Source organism: Charadrius vociferus, unplaced genomic scaffold (genome assembly GCF_000708025.1).
Source record: "Charadrius vociferus isolate BGI_N301 unplaced genomic scaffold, ASM70802v2 scaffold301, whole genome shotgun sequence".
NCBI lineage: Eukaryota > Metazoa > Chordata > Aves > Charadriiformes > Charadriidae > Charadrius > Charadrius vociferus.
This window is the reverse complement of record NW_009646842.1, coordinates 390,851-411,358: the sequence shown is the minus strand read 5'-3', so window position 1 is coordinate 411,358 and position 20,508 is coordinate 390,851. Positions and strand designations below refer to the sequence as shown.

General features: G+C 42.3%; 1 protein-coding gene across 1 annotated transcript in view; it reads left to right on the top strand.

The window, feature by feature from the left end:
• Nucleotides 1-20,508, top strand: part of RAP1GAP (RAP1 GTPase activating protein) — a 37,546-nt gene that overhangs the window by 3,351 nt on the left and 13,687 nt on the right. The window contains exons 2-7 of the mRNA XM_009892279.1: nt 3,719-3,812; nt 4,778-4,813; nt 10,470-10,517; nt 11,630-11,668; nt 11,759-11,950; nt 19,671-19,774. Coding sequence (XP_009890581.1) covers nt 4,796-4,813; nt 10,470-10,517; nt 11,630-11,668; nt 11,759-11,950; nt 19,671-19,774 — 401 coding nt within the window. The 5' untranslated portion in view covers nt 3,719-3,812; nt 4,778-4,795. The remainder of the gene's footprint in view (nt 1-3,718; nt 3,813-4,777; nt 4,814-10,469; nt 10,518-11,629; nt 11,669-11,758; nt 11,951-19,670; nt 19,775-20,508) is intronic.

The following is a 20,508-nucleotide window of genomic DNA, read 5'->3' as shown; positions in this document are numbered from 1 at the left end:
GGTCCCGCTCCCGCTGCCCGCGGAGCTGCCGCCGTTCCTCCTTCTGCGGGCCCCGCTCTGGTCGGGGTGAGGTCGTCGGGGACCCCTCTCGCTGGAGGGGAAGAGAGGGCTTGAGTGAGGCTCGCTTGCTCTTCTCCTGCCTCCCCGGGAGTGGAGAAGTTCACCAATTTGGATTTGGTGGGTGGTGAGATTAATCTCCCTCGGAAGTTCTCCTCTCTCCTGCCCCACAGGGTGGTACTTGGCGGGGGGATGGTAGAGCTAGCTGGGTTCTCCGGGCCTTTTCGGTACCCAGCCCGCCCTTTTTGTCTGTGGAAGAAGAGAGCGAGGAGGCCCTGTGCAGAGAGCGGGGCTTGCCCGCATGTGGGAGCGGTGGCCCTCACGGGAGGGGCAGGAGCCGCCCGGCAGCCAGAAAGGGGAGTGCAGCTGGATGGAGGTCAGAGTCTACAGGCAGAAAAGTTTGTGGCCAGCTGAGAGCAAGCTGTGTGTCATCCGTAGAGTTGCTTCCTTTTCCTAGTTCTGTCTTGGTAATTCTTTTTCTTGAATTTTAGGAATCTGTGTGAGAGCAAAATTCAAAGCTGTACTTTCTATACGTGCTGGTGTTCGTAGAGTAAGGCTATTTGTGTCATATTTTCCGCTGTCGTTACTGAATACTTAAAAATCTTACTTGGTAGAGCAAATATGTCTAAGGGAGAAACAAGGGAGAAAGAGAAGAAGCTGTTGCTCAAGAGAGAAGTGGTTGCCCAGAATTTTCCTTATGAGCATTTCAGGCCTGTTCTTGTTGTTTCAAATCACCTTCAGTTCTTCTGCATCGCCCATCCCTTCTAGTGAGTGATTTCAAAAACATATCAGTGTCTCATTGCAAGAATTGCTTGTCAGGCTGGGGCACCAGTTACTACACTGACTGTCATTCCATAATTAGCTGCAAAACATGTCATATTGTTTCTCCTTCTGGAAGAAAAATAATTACCTGAGGATTTGGGGCACTTCAGAGCGCAACAAATCCCCTTTACCTCTGGAATACTTATGAAAGGTGGATGAAAGGATGTATGAAATCTGTCAAGGCCAAATTGTGTTTTTCTTAGAACAAATACTTGCATTGACTTGGTTATTGAACTGGCTCAGCTATAGTAGATGGGAATGGTTTTGAGAGAGCTGTATAGAGAGATCCCAGGACTGAAATAGCAGAGGATGCTGCCAGATGGGAATACAGGACGTGAGCAGAGTGGTGTGTATGGACATAGTGGCTTAGAGATCTGCAAAGGTGCTTCTTGCACCATTTCAGAATTGAGAGTGGAGTCTTTAGCAGTGTATTGGCAGTGCCTACTTTTAGGTTGGCTACGTGCTTAAAATTAATGCACTGGTTACTGTCACTAGTGAAATCCTAGTTTAGTCTTTGGCATTTTCTATGCCTTTTGCTTCCCTTTGTTGCCATTTCCTAAAAATAAAGCTTCAGCAGGTATACATGTTCCTCTCCCAGTCTGCAGAATTGTTTTTCTTTTTCAGAAGGATGTTATTCTGCTTTTCTGTAGTCAGAGTTTGAAGCTCCAATTTGAAAAGAAGTATATTCTCTTTCTATAAATAAAGCTTAGCGCTTTTTATTCCAGAAGTTCAAAATTCACAAGTGGACTTTCAAGCAATAGTTACCATGGCCCCAAATTTTTGTGACGTTTTGTAAAATATAACATAAAATCTAAGTCATTCTCCTGGATTTTTAAAGTCTCTCATCACATCCCTAATCTGGGATAATTACAGAATTGAGACTGTCTCTAAATGTGTGATAAGACAGGTGATTTTGGCACCTGCTGGAGTCCTTTTGACAATAGAAGTGTACTAGGATTGAATGGTAAGGAACAGTTGCTGCACGAAGTGCCCGGGTCAGTCCAAAGTGTAGAAATGAATTTCTGGTGTGAGAACAGGGACAGGACTGGCCACACTGACCTCCTGTAGGAACCGCCAGATTTCCATGATGCAGATGAGTATTTTACTCTCTATTGAATGCTTCAGTATTCAAACCAGTGGCAGCCAAAGAAAAACACTATGGCGTGCAACAAGGCCTCAAGGCATCCAGTTGCACAAAAGTTCTACTATTACACTTTTCTGGAGGTGGCTAGTTGCTGAAAAAGAATTTATCAAATTAAGCTCTTACCTTTTTAGGTCTCACAGAACAGAAACTTCAGCTTTCTAAATGAAACAATTAAAATCTTTCATGTACTGCATTGGGCATAAATTTTGTTAGTCCTGAACGTGCTTCAAGTAAATGAATAAAATAAGTAAAGCGTGTGTTGGTATAATATTAATATTCATTTAAATTACATTTGCCATCTAACTATTCCAATATTTATGTGACAATGTCAAGACTGACTCCTACACCTTCCCTCCCATACGCATGGATTTAATCTTCAGATGCATTACACAGATCTCTCTCATTTGAGTTTTAGGAGAAAATTCTGGGATGGAAGCATTGTGTTACTTTATGTAGATCGCCCTATATACAAGTTACCTGATGCCGTTGGGCTACCCAAATAATTTGTGAATTGCCGGAGTGTTGGTGGGCATAGAGATTCTTGGAGCTTGTAATACAGTGTAGCTTCATGATTACAGAAGTGTTATACTTCCGTACAACGGGGAACGTAGCCACCGCGTTCGGAGCAAGAGTCCGTGTGACTTACGGATACTGATCTCTTAGTATGGGAGCAGTAGCAGTCATGCATCTAACAGCTAGAGGATAACAATTCATGACTGTATTATATGATCACATAACAAACAATCCGTGATTGCGTTACGAAGAGGATAAGCCTTGTCTGTTAGATTAGGAAACTTGGGCTTTGTTCCCAGCCCCACCTTCACCATGACTTAAATCCCGGTTGTGACTCCTAGTAAAATCTGTGAATGGCGTAGAAAGTTTATTAGGTAACAGTAGGAGAGCTGCAGCTAGCACTGAGACTGTCCGTAGTGCAATGAGCAAGGCGATGTATGTCTTTTAAACTACAGTGTATTGTTTGCGTTATGTTTTGTTTTCTCTTCTATGAGATCAAGTAAGTGCTGCTGCTGTCTGTATACATTGCTGCTCCAGCAGGGGCCAAAATAATAATATATTTTCAATAGAAGATGTGCAGACAAAAGCCCATCTAATATGCATACTGGCTCTACCAGCAGGGGTAACAGAACCATACCTGCATCGCCCCTGCAGGGTGTTATCAGTTCTGTTCTGGCACCGTCTCTGTTATGTTCCTGCCTTGGAGACTAATACCCAGGCTGTGGCAATAGGTGCTGATTTCGGTGATATTTCAGAACTTTCAGCTCTTTTAATATGGTTCAGTTTTGAGATCTGATCCCAAAGCTTGCTGTGAGACCTAGGGTTATTCTGCTGCAAATCTATGATAGAGCAGGAACCTGGCAAAAAAAGGTCATTCAGCTCTTACACGGCAGTTGTGAGGCAAATAGTGCATGTGAACAGAGACAGAGCAGTCGGGGCCAGAAGATTTTTGCTGTTATAACCAGGATGTTTCAGGTGGCAAGTGCTAAGTTAAGACAGCTCAGGGAATCTCACAGGGAGTGACAGCTTCCTCATAGGTAGGAAATGGGGAGAGGAAGAGTAAGCAGGAGGCAAAGGAGGCACTGCAGGCAATCACTCACATCTTTAGTTCTCCAAGAGTTAGAAATGGTGGTTTCTTCTCTTTTTCTTTTTTTTTTCTTCCCTTCTGCCTCTGTCTTGCAGGAGGTCGGAGGAGGGGGTGCACTGCTTCAGTGATGTTGTAGACTCTCCCACCCAAGGCTCTCCATGTGCTCTTGCTCCTGCTGTCCGCAACAAGGTAAAGGCAGTCCACATTCCTCTGGGTCAGGGTTGGAATGTGCCTTGAACCACTGAGCAGAAGAAATGACTCAAAGCAAGCTCATGTGCATGCGTGTGTTACGGCTATAGTTGCCCACTTCTGTGAGAATCCTAAACTTGTTCATTTAATCATTTCTTATGCTATACTGTATCAAGCCAGTAGTGTGACCCATTGACAGGGAGTAATTCCTGATACCTGTCCAATCAGGTTCCAGGCCAAGCTTTGGCACCACAAGCTGAAGACAATTTGGCCAGTTGTATTGTCCATCCTATAAGTTAAGGAATGATAGAATTATAGAATGGTTTGGGTTGGAAGGGACATTAAAGATCACCTAGTTCCAACCGCCCTGCCATGGGCAGGGACACCTCCCACTAGACCAGGTTGCTCAAAGCTCCATCTAACCTGGCCTTGAACACTTTGAGGGATGGATCTTCCATAACTTCTCTGGGCAACCTGTTCCAGTGCCTCACCACCCTCAGAGTGAAACATTTCTTCCTAGTATCTAATCTAAATCTACCTTCTTTCAGTTTGAAACTGTTACCCCTAATCCTATCACTATGCTACCTGACAAAGAGTCCCTCCTCAGCTTTCCTGTAGGCCCCCTTTAAGTACTGGAAGGCTGCTATAAGGTCTCCCTGGAGTCTTGCCTTCTCCAGGCTGAACAACCCCAATTCTCTCAGCATGTCTTCATAGGAGAGGTGCTCCAGCCCTCTGATCATTTTTGTGGTCCTCCTCTGGACCTGCTCCAACAGGTCCATTGTCCTTTTTATGTTGGGGGCCCCAGAAGGAAGAACGATTCCATCTTGTCTTCAGCAAGCAAGTAGTTTCTGTGCCAAGCTATGGAAGGAGATGTTGGCTCCTTCAATATGTGGGTTACCACAAAAGATAATGTTAGCTTCTGCAAATGTTAAATTCTTTTCCCTGTTGTCTTTTCCTTTTCACAGACTGTGGACTTGTTTGAGATGATTGAAAAAATGCAGGTAAGGAGAAGTTATTCTGTCAAACTTCGGGATCTCTTGATTTTTCATAGCCAAACAAATAATCAGCTGCTATTTGTCTTGTCACTGCACTGCCGATACCCTTTGATTTGGGCTTGCAGAATATTTAGCTCTTGTAGGCCCAAGCTCCTATACCTACTTTTAAATGGAGTTTCAAAAGCATTTTCCTGTGTTCATTTTTCCAACAAGCATGATGGAAGGAATAAACACAAATTATTATAATTCTGTCTGTTCTTTGCACAAGTGTGATTCTGAGAGAAAATCAAAGTTGCATCTCTGGCATCTTCTTCCAGAAACTATGTTTTTGCTGGGTAGCAGCTGCTAATGACAGGTGATTAATGGGATGTTAACATAACTGCATTTAGCAAGGTCAAAAAGTTTAATAAATAACTACTGTTGTCCCTGTCTTTAACTTGCAGAAGAAAGAATGACTCTGGCTTAATTCTCTTGTGGAAATATGTGCATTTAATTGTATACATTATGTTATAAACCTAAAATAGAGTAAAAGGGGAAAAAAAACCCAACCCTGCCCTACCAAATATAGAGATAGTAATGTATGTTATATATATAACAAAAAGTGTTTAAAACCAAAATTTTCAGTTGCTCTGTTCTCAGAGCATCCTTACAGACTGCCGATATTTTCTCTGAGTGGTACACCTTCTTTAAAATGCTGTGGTTAACTTGGACCTAACATAACACGTAACATGGCACGTAACGCCTGCCTTTTACTATGTGCAGGAATTAAACTTTTAGGAAACAACTTCTTTTCTGGAATTTGGGTGATCAGATTATGTATATGAGGAAAAAGCAAGACTTTGCTGGGACTATAAAGGTGAGTACAGAGTTATGAGGCTGAAGTACTCTTTGACAGACTAGAAAGGAGGAATCGGGTAAGGAGGGGCTGAAGGTATACCTTTTACGTATTTATGTGTAGATAGACACAGAACTCGAAACCACTGTACCAACACCCAAACGATGTTTGGGATATATGCTCAGTGCTTTAGAATAACGAGCTGTGCCTGGCTCATTTAACTCTGTGCTACGAAGTAAGCTTGAGCGTGCAGAGCTTCTTGTTTAGTTCAAGCACATGTTAAAAGGTATGACAGTCCCTTCCAGGCCTTTTGAAATCCGGAACCTTTTTGAAATAAGGAAGAATCACTAGTAGATGTTCCTTACTGGAAGGCTGTGTTGCTTTAGATTCTCACTGTCTCTCAGCTCCCAGTTTACCATATGAAAACTGTCTCTCGCTGTATTTGGTCCTCTTTAGTTAGAGATATAACAGAGAGAGCTGATGAGAGTTTCTAACGTATGCAGACCACCTAATTTTGCATCTATATTGGTTTCTTAGCTGCCCATTTTTAAGACTGTATAGTGGCGTGGGTTTTGGTTGTTGGTTTTTTTTTTTTTAATTATTATTTTTAATTTAGCTTGTCGCCTGACTTGCACTAGGAGAATTAATAACTGCTGCTTAAGTATGACAGCAATTTTTTGAAAGAAGGGAAGAGTGGTGTATTCCAAAAGAAAAAAACGCCCTCCCAATATTTCTTTATAACATGTGTTGTGATCATTCTTTATATTTTTACTAATTCTTTATTTATTCTTTGTTTGTTTTTGCTTTCCCTTTCCTTCCATTTGACTCTGGCTATCCTTTAGGTTTAGTGAATTATTCTTGAAAATTAAATCTGGGATTTTCATTAGCAATCAAGTGAGTAAAAGGCAAAATAGGAGACTTTGACATTTCTTATGTAAGTTAACAACAACAAAGCCACAGGATAGAATTAGTTACAGGATAGAATTAGTACTTTAACGATCGGATTGGAGTATAATTATTTGACTGAAAATTAACACAGCCATTTCATTATGTGTGCTAAATTATCAGGTAAAGTTGTGCTCTCTCTTTAAATGGAAACCTGTCCCCGAGATCTAGGAATGATGTTTTCCCCTTTTTATTTTTATTTTTTTCTTTTTCTTAATCTTAATAATTATTACTTGAAGTAAATGGGCTACTGGCCACATTATTCTATGTGTATAGACGTAGTGAAGCCATGGTAAATACTTTGTTAAGGACACTTAGGAATAAATTGTTCCTAGATTGCTCTGCAGTGCAAGGTTGAAAAGCAAGCAGATCTTTTTTCAGCCAATAAATTCACATGCTTTAGGTCTTCACGTACTTGCATAACCAACCCCTCTTTACTTACCTGCTTTTGTCTGTTATGGAGTGATGTTCACTACCTCTATTCTGCATTCCTACCAGTTCAACATAGCCTTCACTCTTATTTTCTCACAACTACCTTCGTGTTTTTTTTCCTGTATCCCCACTTATATCCAAGTTACCCATTTTGAACTAGTCCCCTCAAGGCACTGCTCTTTCCCCATAAAAAATATATGTTATCATAGCATTGTTATGCCATGTTGGACCCAACTGTGGATCTGGAAGGCATTTTCCTCTGCCATCCGTTCTTTCATCCTGCTCAGGCCAGGGGTTTCCCCTGTACAAGACCCTGGGAATATCAGATTCCCAAACTGATGCTGTCTCCAGTAAGCCACCCAGGAAGACAATGTGGGAAAGTCTGTCCTTAAAGGCAGTGCTGCAAGCCAAACTGGACCAAACCAGATGGGTGTCTCAACAGGTGGCTGAGACTGCTGTAGTTTATGCCTCTCCCTTTTGAGGAGTGACAGCAATCGTCAACCAGATGTTCTGCCCATTCTTTGACACTTCAACAACTTATGCTGCAAGTTCCCTCCAGTCCTCGTTACCTTCTAAAATAAAGCTTTGGACTATACGGCCCAGAGCTGCATTAGATCTTTGTCAGTATCTTAAGCTTCACTCTGGAGGAGAGGTTGGAAGATTTAGGCCTACGTCTACTGCTCCCGGGCTACCAGGAGCTCCTTTAACAATGCAGAGTCGTGGAATGTGCTGGCATGTTCCTCCACTCTCTGTGGAGGCTTAGATGCAAACAGCGGCTCCTTTACAGCAGCCCAGGAGGTTTTCCCTCAGGCCTCTCTGAGATACTGGTCATCTACCAGGACCTCCTTTGAAACTGGAAACTTTTTGCAGTTATCAAATCTGTCAAAAATGCCAGGGAAGGGGAGAGAGAGGTCTTACAAAATTGCAGTTTCCCAACCTCCATTTCTGTGTGCCGAAGTCCCCCAGTGCACAGCAGGTTTGTCCCATTATTTTCACAGTTTGTTCCAGAAGGTTGGGGCTGCTTTGTACCTGAATGTCACTCCTGTCTCAATCCTATTTTGATAGAGCATTGGACTTTCTTGCCCCAAAGAACTGTTCCTGAGACCCCTGTTTCAGAACCTAGCCTTTCTCATGAACCTCAACACACTGGGTTGACAAGTGAAACTCCAGATTACATCAACAAAACATTCATTTGCACTTATTTTTCACGCACTCCACTTTCTCAGCTTTATGGTTTCCCCAAATGCAAAATGGTTACTACTACCTCTGCAAAAACTGAAGATCACTTGTCAGCTTCGGTTCCATCTTAATTTCACAACCCACCACGTCCTGGTAATGTGCTGCCTACTGACACTGCAATTTGAAACAGATCTTCTATGAAGCGTAGTTATCAGCTGTTGTTTGCTCAGGCTCCTCTGTGGAAAATACAAATAAAACATAAAAAAAAAATTTTTTGGGGGGTAAATCTCTCTAAGCTTGGCTTTTATGGTTTGATCGTGTGTCCCGTTGTAGACATTTTGGCAAGCTTCTTTCTCCTAATATAGTTAAGGAAATATTTTGTTTTCTGTCAGTATGTTATCTGCAGATTGTTCCTCACTTGCTGTATTTCTGTATTTAACCAACTAAAATTTGTTGTTATTGCTATTTTTGTGTTTGAACTCAGCTTCAGACTCATGAAGAATGCCCTCGTGCATCTACTACTACTGTCCCTTACCCAGTTTAGCTATACTGGTTTACTTCTGCTGTTGCTAAGAGTTTTTTTGAAAGCATTATGCATTTGTTGTGAGCTCAAGGTCTGGCTCCTCATCATTTCGTGAATGTTTAGCTTTTTTTTGTGGCTCATTTTTAGGTTCTTTTAATAAGCTTTTTCATTTTTCTATACCCTCATTTTTATGTGTAATAGATGTCTTTTTTTATTTTATTTTATTTTTTCTTTTGTTGCTCCTTGCAGGAGCATCCTGATCACTATTAATTCTCGATCTAATGTTGCTATTGCCCAAGGTTATAGTGTTGTTGCTATACTAGCAGTTTTTTCTGGAGCTGGAGCTCCAGCTGGAGCTGGCTGGATCATTGGCCCCAAACTTTTTGCTCTTGAGCCTCTTACATCTCCACCGTAGACCTCCACTCAGATGTACATATTTCTACTAGATACTAGTTTACAAGCTAGTTCCACTGTAGGACACTTGCATAGACACAGCTGTTATAAATCAGAGCCTGCCTATTTTCAGAACAAAGTCGAGAGCTGCTAATCCTGTCTGGAATCCCTCATTAGCCACTCCATTAAGCAGTCACTGATGGTGTATAAAAATGTAGTCTCAGCATCAAGTTCCGGTATGGAAGTTAAAAGATGCGGTGGTAGTTGTATTCTCATGTATTGTGTATGAGAGAAATCTACAACTTAAATCCTGGTCTTCAGCTTGCTATCAGACAATGCAAATTTTGCCTCTTACTCTTATGTCTGCATTGATGCCCACTTGGACTATGACCAGCATTTCATGGGAGGCTGTTGGCCCCCATATTTTTTTGGCTTCTTTTGTTCTGGGCCTCTGCTCAGTCCATGTTGAGACTGTCCTCACTACAATTTTCCCATTCCTGTGTGCTTCTGCTGCACAAGTGTGGTGGAAGCGAGCTTGTCTTGCCGTGGTGAGAAGGCAGAGGATGGAATAGCCTTAAGAAAGAGACTCAAGTTTGGATGCCAGCTGCTGATTCGGGAAGAAATTGGGTATCCAGAAGTCTTTTGCCCTGCCATTCCAACGCACCTCACTAACAGTGCCTAGGAAAGCCGATGTGCAGGGCTTTGCTGTTGCAGGGCTGTGTGCTACCTGGTGGAGCCTGTTGCACTAGTCAGATGTATGGATGGATGGAGAGCACCTCTGATTTTCTGTCTTACCTGCAGGAGACAGATTTGTTCCCCTGTGTGGATGGAAGTGAGGCACACAAGCTGCTTAAAAGTCTTCTTGCCTAGCCCTAATCCTCAAAACAATTGTTTGTTACTTTGCTTAACCCTGCTTAGAGGTTCTCAGTGCTTTGCCTGGCAGTATCTTCAAGGGAGAGGGAAGAGTAGAGCAGGTATGAATGGTCTGGAATACTGTTCTTTCACGTTCTGTCTTTACCTCTTCCTTGTTTTATTGCTTGGGATAGGAAGTAAAGTAGCTAGAAGAGATTAGAGAATCAAATAAGAAAATCAGTTTGGGAGACTGCTTTTGATTTCTGCCTGCTTTCTGCTTTTTAAAAGATGGAAGGTGGAGGGACTTTTTGGTTTTAATGCCAAACTAGGGGACTGGCCAAGTTCTAGCTTTACTCATTCTGTTTATTCCAAACTTGCATAAAATAGAAGATTACAGGGAGAGCTGAAATATGCATATTGGGGATATGGAGAAGGACACAGAAGGTAAGTGAAACAGACACACTAAAACATAGGATTCACTGTCTGTGACTTTTTGTTTCCAGGGGAGTCGTCTGGACGAACAAAGATGTTCCCTTCCAGCCCCTCTCAAGGTCAGGCCAAGTCGTTGCCTCCTAAGTTGCTGACAATGGCAGATAATAACTGACCTGGCTTGCAGCGTATTTTCATCTTGGAGTGAACAGCGAGCCTACAAACAGCCCAAGAACACATATACGCTTGTCTTATTTATTTATTTATTAAGTTGCTGCACGAGAGAGTGAAACTATGTAGCTGAAACAGAATCAATACTTCCCTTTTTCAAATCTAAGTGGTTCAAATAAGCATTTAATATTATTAACGATCTTAGTTTTCACTAAATGATTGCTTAAATTTTATTCAATTTAAGAGCTAGAATAATATTTATGAAACCACATTGCATATATTTCAGTAGTCTGCTTGAGGATTCATAGATGTTACTAGAAAGCTGGTCTGTTCCCCTCATTTTTGGGCCAGTAAGAACAGATTCCCATCTTTAAATTCTCAATTCTTCCTCTCCATTTTTTCAGTCTCAGCTCAGGCACAGTAACACTAAATTCAACCTTGACCTTGAATTCAGTCTTGGAATGACCGTAATTTTAAAAAAAAAAAAAAAAAAGCCACATAGGGTATTGATATAGCTCAGTTCTGACAGAGGTAGTCAGTGCTCTTTGTGGTGACAGAAGGGGCATCCAGCTGGCATAAAGTGGCTCAGATACTCCTCCTATTGCAGTCATGCCTCAGTACTAGTCAGTTGTGTACCACAGGTCTAGCTATGGAGATGACACAACCTTGATCTTGGTGTAAATACAGTACTGTTTCTACCATCCCTACTGTCATCTCTGTCTGCAGCGGCCTAACACTGTGTGGAAGGAAAGGAGAGAGGCTCCCACTCCTAACCTCATCCCATTTGCCTATAGTTTTACTACCTCCTCATTTTGCATGCCTGTATTCTGTGTAATTTCAAGGAGGATGGTGGGTGAAATCAGACTCCTAAATTTATTGCTCTCAAAGTTCTATATTGTAATGCTGAGGCCTGGGAAATGGAGTCTAACCTTAAATCCCAAAGTGAAACTCTAAAGATGGATGAGGGCAGAGTGGAAGCTGAGGGCACAGCTTGTGCCGTCATGAGAGTGTAACACTTTAAATGATATCACGCATTTTTGCTAATGGTCTTGTCTGATTTCAGACAGAAGAGGAGTATATTCCTTACCCCAGCATCCATGAGGTGAGTTAGTACCGCTCCCCTGTGTTTTTCCTTGGACTTTATTGGCCTTTCAGCTTATTGGCCTTTCACGTTCTCTGTCCTTCTCAATAGGTGTTACAGAAAGGGTGGCCATATCCTCTCATTATCTTACCCCAGTTTGGGGGCTACTGGATTGAAGGGACCAGCCACAACCTCTCCAGCTTGAGTCCAACTCTGTCTGACATACCCTTTCCCTGGAGTGGTAAAGTGAAACTGGAGAGTGACCCTACAGCCAAGCTGTACCGCAAACATTTTCTGGGGAAGGTAAGGGTGATCTTCAGAGCTTCTCTGCCCACCCAGCCTCAAGCTGAAATGTATCTCAGGCTTCTCCTGATGGATTTAGAAATAACTGCGCAGCCACTCGATTTCAGTTCTTCCTGATGCCTTGAACTAATGTAAATAAGGTATATACTACTGTATGACTAGTAGTGTGTTAGGTTGGTCCTGTCCTCTTGTGATATGTGCATCATCCTGTGCGTTAGCAGAGGAGAAAGGTTTGCACAGGAAATGCTTATATTTGGTTACCACACTCTTGAGGCTCCTGGACAGATACCAACCTTGGGATGACAAGGGGGGAAAAAAGCGTAATAATATTGGAAATGGAGATGGTATTATTTTTAGAGGGGACTTCAGCACTGACAGTGCAAGCCCCTCAGCAGTAAGAAAAATAGTCCATTTCCCTCAGTAGCAAGCGTGGTCACCACAGAATGTGATGAAGAAACTGGACAATGTGTTTTATAGTTGTTTCAGTAAGTTTGGTTCCAAGTATTGCCTGACTTTAAAAATTTCAGTCTTACCGATAGGGAGACAGCGTTTGGCCTCGTTAAGTGGATGTTTGTTGGCTGGCCATTGATGTCCATCTGGGTTGGCCTGTTCAGGGAATTGATTGATTCCCAGACTGGATCTCAGGATGGTATTAGCCATCAAGAACAAGTGAGAGCAAACCCATGATCTTTTCTGATACTCAGTTCATGTTTTGAGCAAGCCAGTGTCAGAAAAGGACAAGGTGACCAGGACTCTTGCCACAGAAAATTCTACCCATGGGTAGAAAACTTTACCCATGTCTTTACCGATGACTTAAAGGCTTAGGTAAGGAGAAAGCTCAGAGTTTTTCCTCAAGGAGAGTATTTCTTCAGTTCAAAGTTAAAAGACACCAGTGATTTCCCTGCTATGTGGATTGGGTCCTTTCCTTGCTGGTAACATGGGAAGATTATTTCAGAAAGGTAAAGAAAGGTCTCTTGCATGCTTTGAATAACTGCGAACAATTCTTAGCTGAAGAAGAGTCCATAAGCATCATGTGATGGGAGAGGCATAGTCAGTGATTTAAGGAATATGCTTTAAGCAAGATGGGAGATTAGAGTATGTGTGGTATTACAAACTTAATACACGTGTCTGTGTTGTGAGTGTGCATATACTAGGTCACTCAAACTTGGACGATTCTTTTGATGCTTTTTGCAGAACACCTTATAGCAGATCCTATAAAACAACCACACAAAAAAAGTGCTAGGACCTACAAGCCATAGCTCAGTTCCTTTTCTTTGTTTCGTGGTATATGTTTTATATGACAATTACACAATAAGATTAATTTTGCCTGTAGGAAGAAAGCTGTAAAAGCTTATGTCTTACACTGTGGGAATTATTAAATGTCTGCATTGTTTTCAAGACTATAATAAAGAGAAGTAGCCTGAAGCCAGGAAGGGTTAATAAAGGTATACGTTGGGAATGTAAGTCAAAGAATTTTAGGGTGCAGTTTCACAAGCACTTGAAGCTGGCAGTGCTGATGAGAGAACCTTTCTTGCCATACATTCATATATGGTCATGTATTTCTCCATTATGCTGTCCTTTGTGCTGGTTAAAGTATTATTGCTGCAGTGCTGTGAACTGCTGAGGAACTGCCTCAGTGGAGTCCTCTCAGTGGAAAGTACTATTTCTTATGTTATTAGTGTGAAATTCCAGCTTAACCTAGGACAAAGAGGTGGCAAATATTTGAAGCCGTCAAAGGACATTTTTATTATGAGGCATAATCGTAATTATCTCTTGTTATTTTAAAGTCTCTCTAATTTTGTTTCATTACTACAAGTCTATGATTTTAGTAAATGTATTCTCTGACTTGCTGAGACTGCAGATCTTCTCACATTCAGGATCATTTTCCTCTGGTATGCAAATATATGTGTTATGGAGCTTGTTACTGTTTTCCTGTCATGACAAGCTGACATCAACCCAAGATATTTTATTATTTTTTTATAGTTTTCACCAAGCAGAGATGCAGGGAGGGCCTGCAAGGAGACAACCTTATCAGGTATTGTTTCAGTACCAGCCCAGCCTTAGCGGTTCTGTGTTCTGCAGTTGCCAACAATGGCAGTAGCTTCTAGGTCTGTGTCATCTGACTGGCAAACAACACCTTATGATTTAAGGGTTACAGTGGTAGTGGACAAGGGAAGAGCAACTGATGTCGTCTACTTGGACTTGAGCAAAGTGTTTGACACTGTCCCGCATGATATCCTGGTCTCTAAATTGGAGAGACATGGATTTGACAGATGGGCCACTTGGTGGATAAGGAAATGGCTGCACTCAGAGTTGTGGTTAACAGCTTGATGTCCAAGTGAAGTCCAGTGACGAGTGGTGTTCCTCAGGGGTCAGTATTGGGACCTGTGCTGTTCAACATCGAGTGCACCCTCAGCAATTTTTCTGATGATACCAAGCTGTGTGGCGAGGTAGACATGCTGGAGGGGAGGGATGGCATCCAGAGGGACCTGGACAGGCTGGAGAAGTGGGCCCATGCCAACCTCATGAAGTTTAACAAGGCCAAGTGCAAGGTCCTACACATGGGTCGGGGCAATCCCAAGGACAAATACAGGCTTGGTGGATAATAGATCAAGAGCAGCCCTGAGGAGAAGGACCTGGGCGTGCTGATTGACAGGAAGCTCAACATGAGCTGGCAATGTGCGATCGCAGCCCAGAAGGCCAACCGTATCCTGGGCTGCATCAGAAGAAGTGTGGCCAGCAGGTCAAGGGAGATGATTCTGCCCCTCTACTCTGCTCTGGTGAGACCCCACCTGGAGTACTGCATCCAGTTCTGGAGCCCCCAACATAGGAAAGACATGGACCTGTTGGAGCGGGTCCAGAGGAGGGCCACAACGATGATCTGAGGGCTGGAGCACCTCTCCTACAAGGAGAGGCTGAGACAGTTGGGGTTGTTCAGCCTGGAGAAGAGAAGGCTCCGGAGAAACCTTATAAGTGGCCTTCCAGTACCTAAAGGGGGCCTACAGAGGAAAGCTGGGGAGGGACTTTTTATGAGGGCATATAGTGATAGGACAAGGGGTAATGGCTTCAAACTGGAAGAGGGTAGGTTTAGATTAGATATCAGGAAGAAATTTTTCACTTTAAGGGTGGTGAGGCACTGGAACAGGTTGCCCAGAGAAGCTGTGGAAGTTCCATCCCTGGAGGTGTTTAAGGCCAGGCTGGATGGGGCTTTGAGCAACCTGGTCTAGTGGAAAGTGTCCCTGCCCATGGCAGGGGGGTTGGAACTTCATGATCTTCCGGGGCCCTTCCAACCTAAACCATTCAATGATTCTATGAAAAGAAGGCTTGAAGGAATAATCATGCTGCCCACTCAGTACTGTAAGTTTATCTGTCACTGTTGATAGGTCTGGATGTTCAGGTATCTTTATCTTTCTGTAGGTCATCACATAATCATTTGGCCACCAAAGCTGCTTTTTTACCTTCTTCAGGAATGAAATCATCCCAGTATTTTATTAGGTGACCAGAGGCTGCCAAGTTTTTTTCAAAGCTAATTGTTTGTTTGTTTTCTTTTTTTTTATTTTATTTTTTTTTATTTTCAGTTGTCTTGAAGGAAGAGAATGGGCTGATGAAACCATTTTGAAACCTGTAGAGATCTTTTAGTGTTCTCTGGCTGCTGATGCTCCTACTGCTAAAAGAACTGATGAAACTTACCAAGTCCCATGGGGAACATGTCTCTTACTTTTGTCTGGTTTGGTCATCTTTGGTGCAATTGCTGCTACTGGGTAGTGAAAAATAATTCTATTTTATCAAAAAGAACCTACGCGACTCAGAACATGGCAGATATCTTAATAGCTTTATAACTTCTCAGGGAAACTGTCAGCACTCCTTCTATATTCTGTCAGTCTTTTCCCTTGGCCCCATGGAAGATACTTAATTGCTTTTACAGAGTTCCATTTGAAATCCAGAACTTCTTTTCAGACTGCCTTAAGTGTTACACAAACTGCTTCTGTGGCTGAACAAATTTGTACCTATACTTAGGTCATCTCAGCTCCGGGGTATCTTTTCACCTCTGAGTTGCAATCTTCAGTATTAACCATAAAGCCTTTTGATGGTTCATCTCTAACTTCAGGACAACTAACAATAAATGCTGTTGTATGCTGAAGGACTCTGAGTCTGTCTTCTGTTGCCTATGTGTTTTCAAAGAGAAAGAAAGTCACAGAGGGGAAAAAAAGTCGTAACAGGGAAGTGATGATTTTGTTCATGCATACGATGACTCAGACCTCAGTTTAAAACCTAGGCTTACATTCGGGGTCAAGCTAGGCAGCCAGAGTAGGTTTAACAAAAATTCAATTATTTTAAGACCTCCACTAATTCTGGTGCCTGTTACCCTGTGGAGGCTGCACCCATTTGTGCAGCTCTGTCTGGTTATGCTGGTTGCAGAGCTGATAACCTAGTGTCCAAAGCAGCTGAGATCCCAGTGTGTCAGACCTGCTGGAGTCTGGCTTAGAAGTCTCATCAAAAGGCATCCTCTTTTCTGGTCTCTGCAGCTTGGTGTTACTTTTGGCTGCAGTTTACCTCAGGCTGTGGCCTTTGTTCTGCTTTCTAGTCCCGACTTCTGTTGGCATTGTGCCATCTTTTTCCTTAACCGCCTGTCTTGGGCACCCATCCTAGCATATGACTTCTTTGGTTTATGGACTTTGATTCTAGACATCAACTGACCATTGAACGTGCTTTTGTTTTGCTCCTTGAATCTGTCTGTTCCTCAGCTTCTCTGTCTTTCTGCCCTTGGTCACAATGACTACTGCACCCGATTCTTGTTCACATCCCAAAAATCTACTAGTATCCTGAAAGTCATAGTCAGGAAAAATAGATTGTCCTCTCAGCCTTTGTGTCTTCCTTTGATTTCAGCTTTTCTTCCTATGTATGGATAAGTGCAGTCACTGCCATTGTCTTGTGTGACAGATCACACTGGACTTCTGTGATTTGAACACTGCAGCTAGAGGCAACATTATTCTGTTTGCCTGTTTGCTGGTCTTCACTTATACCTTATCTTTTCCAGGACACGCTTGTTCAGTCTGCTTTGGCAGAAGGTAGGCTATGCTAGCACCAGAAGCCATGAATCTTTTTCCCCCATAAATCAGTAGCAGGGCTGTTCTGAGTGTTGGGGTTTTTTGTTTTTTTCTGTCTCAAAGGGGAAGTGACGACAATGATATCTCTGGTACTTAAAGAAGTTCAGTGGCTTCATTTTCATATCCAGGTTCAGGGTAGTGACTGTAGTCTTAGTTATTCCTTTTTTTTTTTTTTTTTTATCAAAGAGGTGATTGGTTTATGTCTGTTGACTTAAGATACATACGTCCACATAGATATCAGAGTACTTCACTAGAGGTATCTTTATTTCACAGTGAGTCAGAACTATGACTAATACAAAAAATTGTTTAGATTTTTTTTTCCACAGTAAAAGGCAGTCTCACCACTGTGTTGAGAGAGGTTACAATCCATCAGAGACAGAACATACCTTTTGTATTTTCTAGGCAAAAGGCTAAGAAAGGTACTCTCAGACTAGCAACTTTTTGATCAAATTACACACTTTGCTCCCATCGAGTCCTTAATTGTGTTCAGAGTATTTCTTTCACAGAACACATTCCAAATTGCGCATGTTCTGACTGTACAACTGGACACTTAACTTACTGTCCCTGGTCATGCACAAGGATGCATTTATACAGTGCTTCCTATGATGCACCCTCTGAGTCTTGCAAACCTGGTTACTGACTTCATGCTTCCTGTCGTCTTCTCAGGTTGCAAGTAACTCTGTCTTTAATTTGAGAGGACTGCTATTCTGCTGGTAGAACAGCCCATTGATTATTTGCAGGGCAATGGTGGTTTATCTCCCTCCTCCATTTAATTTGACCATCACAAACACTTTGCATTTATGCTGAGGAGATAATTTTGATAACCAAACAGCATAAACCCACTGGTGTACATTGGAACAGAATCTGTACACACTAAAATGTAGAATACTTTGATTATATCTTTCAAGTAAGTTGGTGATGGGCAATGCTATCATTAGAAAATATATCAGCAAACAAGATAGCAGCTGGTACCTCTTCTCTGTTTACAAGTGGAATTTGGGAATCAAGCTTCCCAGTAAAGTGTGTGCATTTTATCTCCTGGGAGCATCTGACTTCTCAGTGAGTGGACAGAGCTTCTTTTTCCTACAGAACCACAAGTGGGCAATCCAGGTGGATATCTTGAGGTGCATCATCTGGGATTTGGAAAATCCCAAGATTTGTCTACAAAAGATACCAAAAGAAAGCCTTGATTTTTTATTTTTTTTTTTTCTGATGCCTAAACTGTTCTGCACTGACAATCTCTGTGGCCACATTCCTGATTCCACCATCAGCAGATTGCTGTATAGCTTTCTCCTGATTTTCGTAGTCCCTAGGCATAAGAAGGCACTGATAATTCTGCCTGCTATAGGGTAGCTGACATGATTCTTTATTTTGTTTTATTTAATATTATTTTGCTTTGCTGAGAAGGAGTCTTAGTCCAGCTTCCATCATTGCTAGCTAAGAAGTATCATACCAATCTCGCTATATTCTCCTGGGTTGGAGGCTAAACACTGGAAAGTATTACTGCCCCTTTCAAGAGAAGGTCTCATTAGCAGCAAGAGATTAAGATATTAATCTAATCAAATCTAATCCAAAGAGAATCAGATCCCCTGCATGACATTCTTATTGGTCTCTCTGTCCTGCTTATACCTCAAACCCAATAATTTTGGACTGTTTACTGAAAGCATGAGTTCAGTCTCAGCTCTGTGTTTGGTCGGAGTAGCAGCCAGCTCCAAAAACTGGCCATAAAGTGGTTTTCCACTTGGAAGATGGGAGCAATCTAAGCATTTTGGGGTGATTACACCTATATAGTATTCTCATTGTGCTAGAGGTTTCCGTTCGCATGCCTTGTCAAAAGGCTTTAACTTTTTGAAGTTAGAGGTTATATATATCAAAATATATGTTATATCTCTAAAATATATATATATATAAATCTATACTGATATACTAAGGCCATTGGAACATGGCTGTATACCTAGGAGAAATGTATGGGCACAGCCACTTCTATATAGAGCCTGTGAAAATGTTTGCATTGTCATTCATTGTTTGACTGAATGACTCTCTGTTCGAGGCACACTCCACTGAAGTTCAAGCAGTGTTGGTGGCACTGCTGAAAACAGTCTTCATCTGTAAAGTAGTTACCTGGAGCTCTGACTGCATCTTCCCTGAGATGTTAGTGTTCTTAGAGATCAACCATTTGGTATAATGATCGTGCCGGTACTGTTTGTGTAGAAAATGCCTATGACCATTTGCAATTGAATGTGCTGGAGACCACTACTTAGTCATGCAGAGTCTGAACGGATACAGGGAAAGTCCATGAAACACATGATTTTATTTACAAGAAACTCGATTTCTTCAAAATGTATTGCTGAATGTTCTCATCCTGTTCCTTCTCAGGAGCCCGTGTGATGATGGACAGCTGAGGAGGAACTGAACTGACAGTGGATGAACATTGACTGATATGCTCATGCATTGATCACCCAGGGGGCTGGGAGACAGCATATGCATATCTTCAAGCATGCTGTTGCTAGTTAAGGAAAAAAACAGCTGATCTTGAGTGACAGGTTGTACGCAAAAAATCTAAGTAAACTTCTCTGGGGAGCATGTTGGGAATAATGGCTTCCTGTTTTCAGGAGCACCAGAACTTTTACTCCAGTGACATGTCCTTGGGCTACCTGGTACTTTCTGTGAAGTATGAACAGATCGAGAAACAGGAAAATTTACGCCTGTTGCTGAGGTAACACTGCCTGATTTTGAAGTGTATGTTACTGTGCTGTGTCTCTCTTGAGCTTCCTCTGCATAGATATGGGTGTGAATCATGTCTTTCTCCTGGAGAGGACTGCAAAGGAACATTTGAGCCTTCTTTTCTTGCCTTCCCCTCTGAGTTTCTCTCAGCAGTTTCCTTCAGCAAGCTGAAGTAGCATGTGCAGGCACATTTTTATAGCTCCTGTATGAAAAACATCTGTTCTTCCCTCAAAAGGAAAGTTTTTCTGTTTATTCTGCTTACTTAGAGACATGTGACATTCTCTAGGAGAATACATATTTCCCGATGGAGGGCAGCCTAGCCCAGGCCTGTCTTTGGACTTTGTACTTGAGAATAAGGCTCCCTTGAAGGTGAGCTAGAACATTCCTTAGCTTCCCAGGACAGACTATGAAGTGCCCTTAGGCTGTCCTTTAGGGCTTCCCCAGATAGTTGCTGAATGAACTAGACGAAGAACAGAGATGGATCTTGCATAGGTGAGAGGCACGCTGCAGAAAAGCTTTTTAGCACACTGTGGGCTGGGTGCACTTCCAGTAGGCAGTGTGCTGCTAGAAGCAACTGACGTACAGTTGCTGCTGACAAGGACTCATCCAGGACTGAGGGAAAATACTGATTGCATAGCAGTCAGCTACAAGAGAATCACTGGTGAGTTTCCTCCGTTGTATGCAGAGAACACTTCAGAGCACCCCGCAGAGCAATAATTTGGGGGG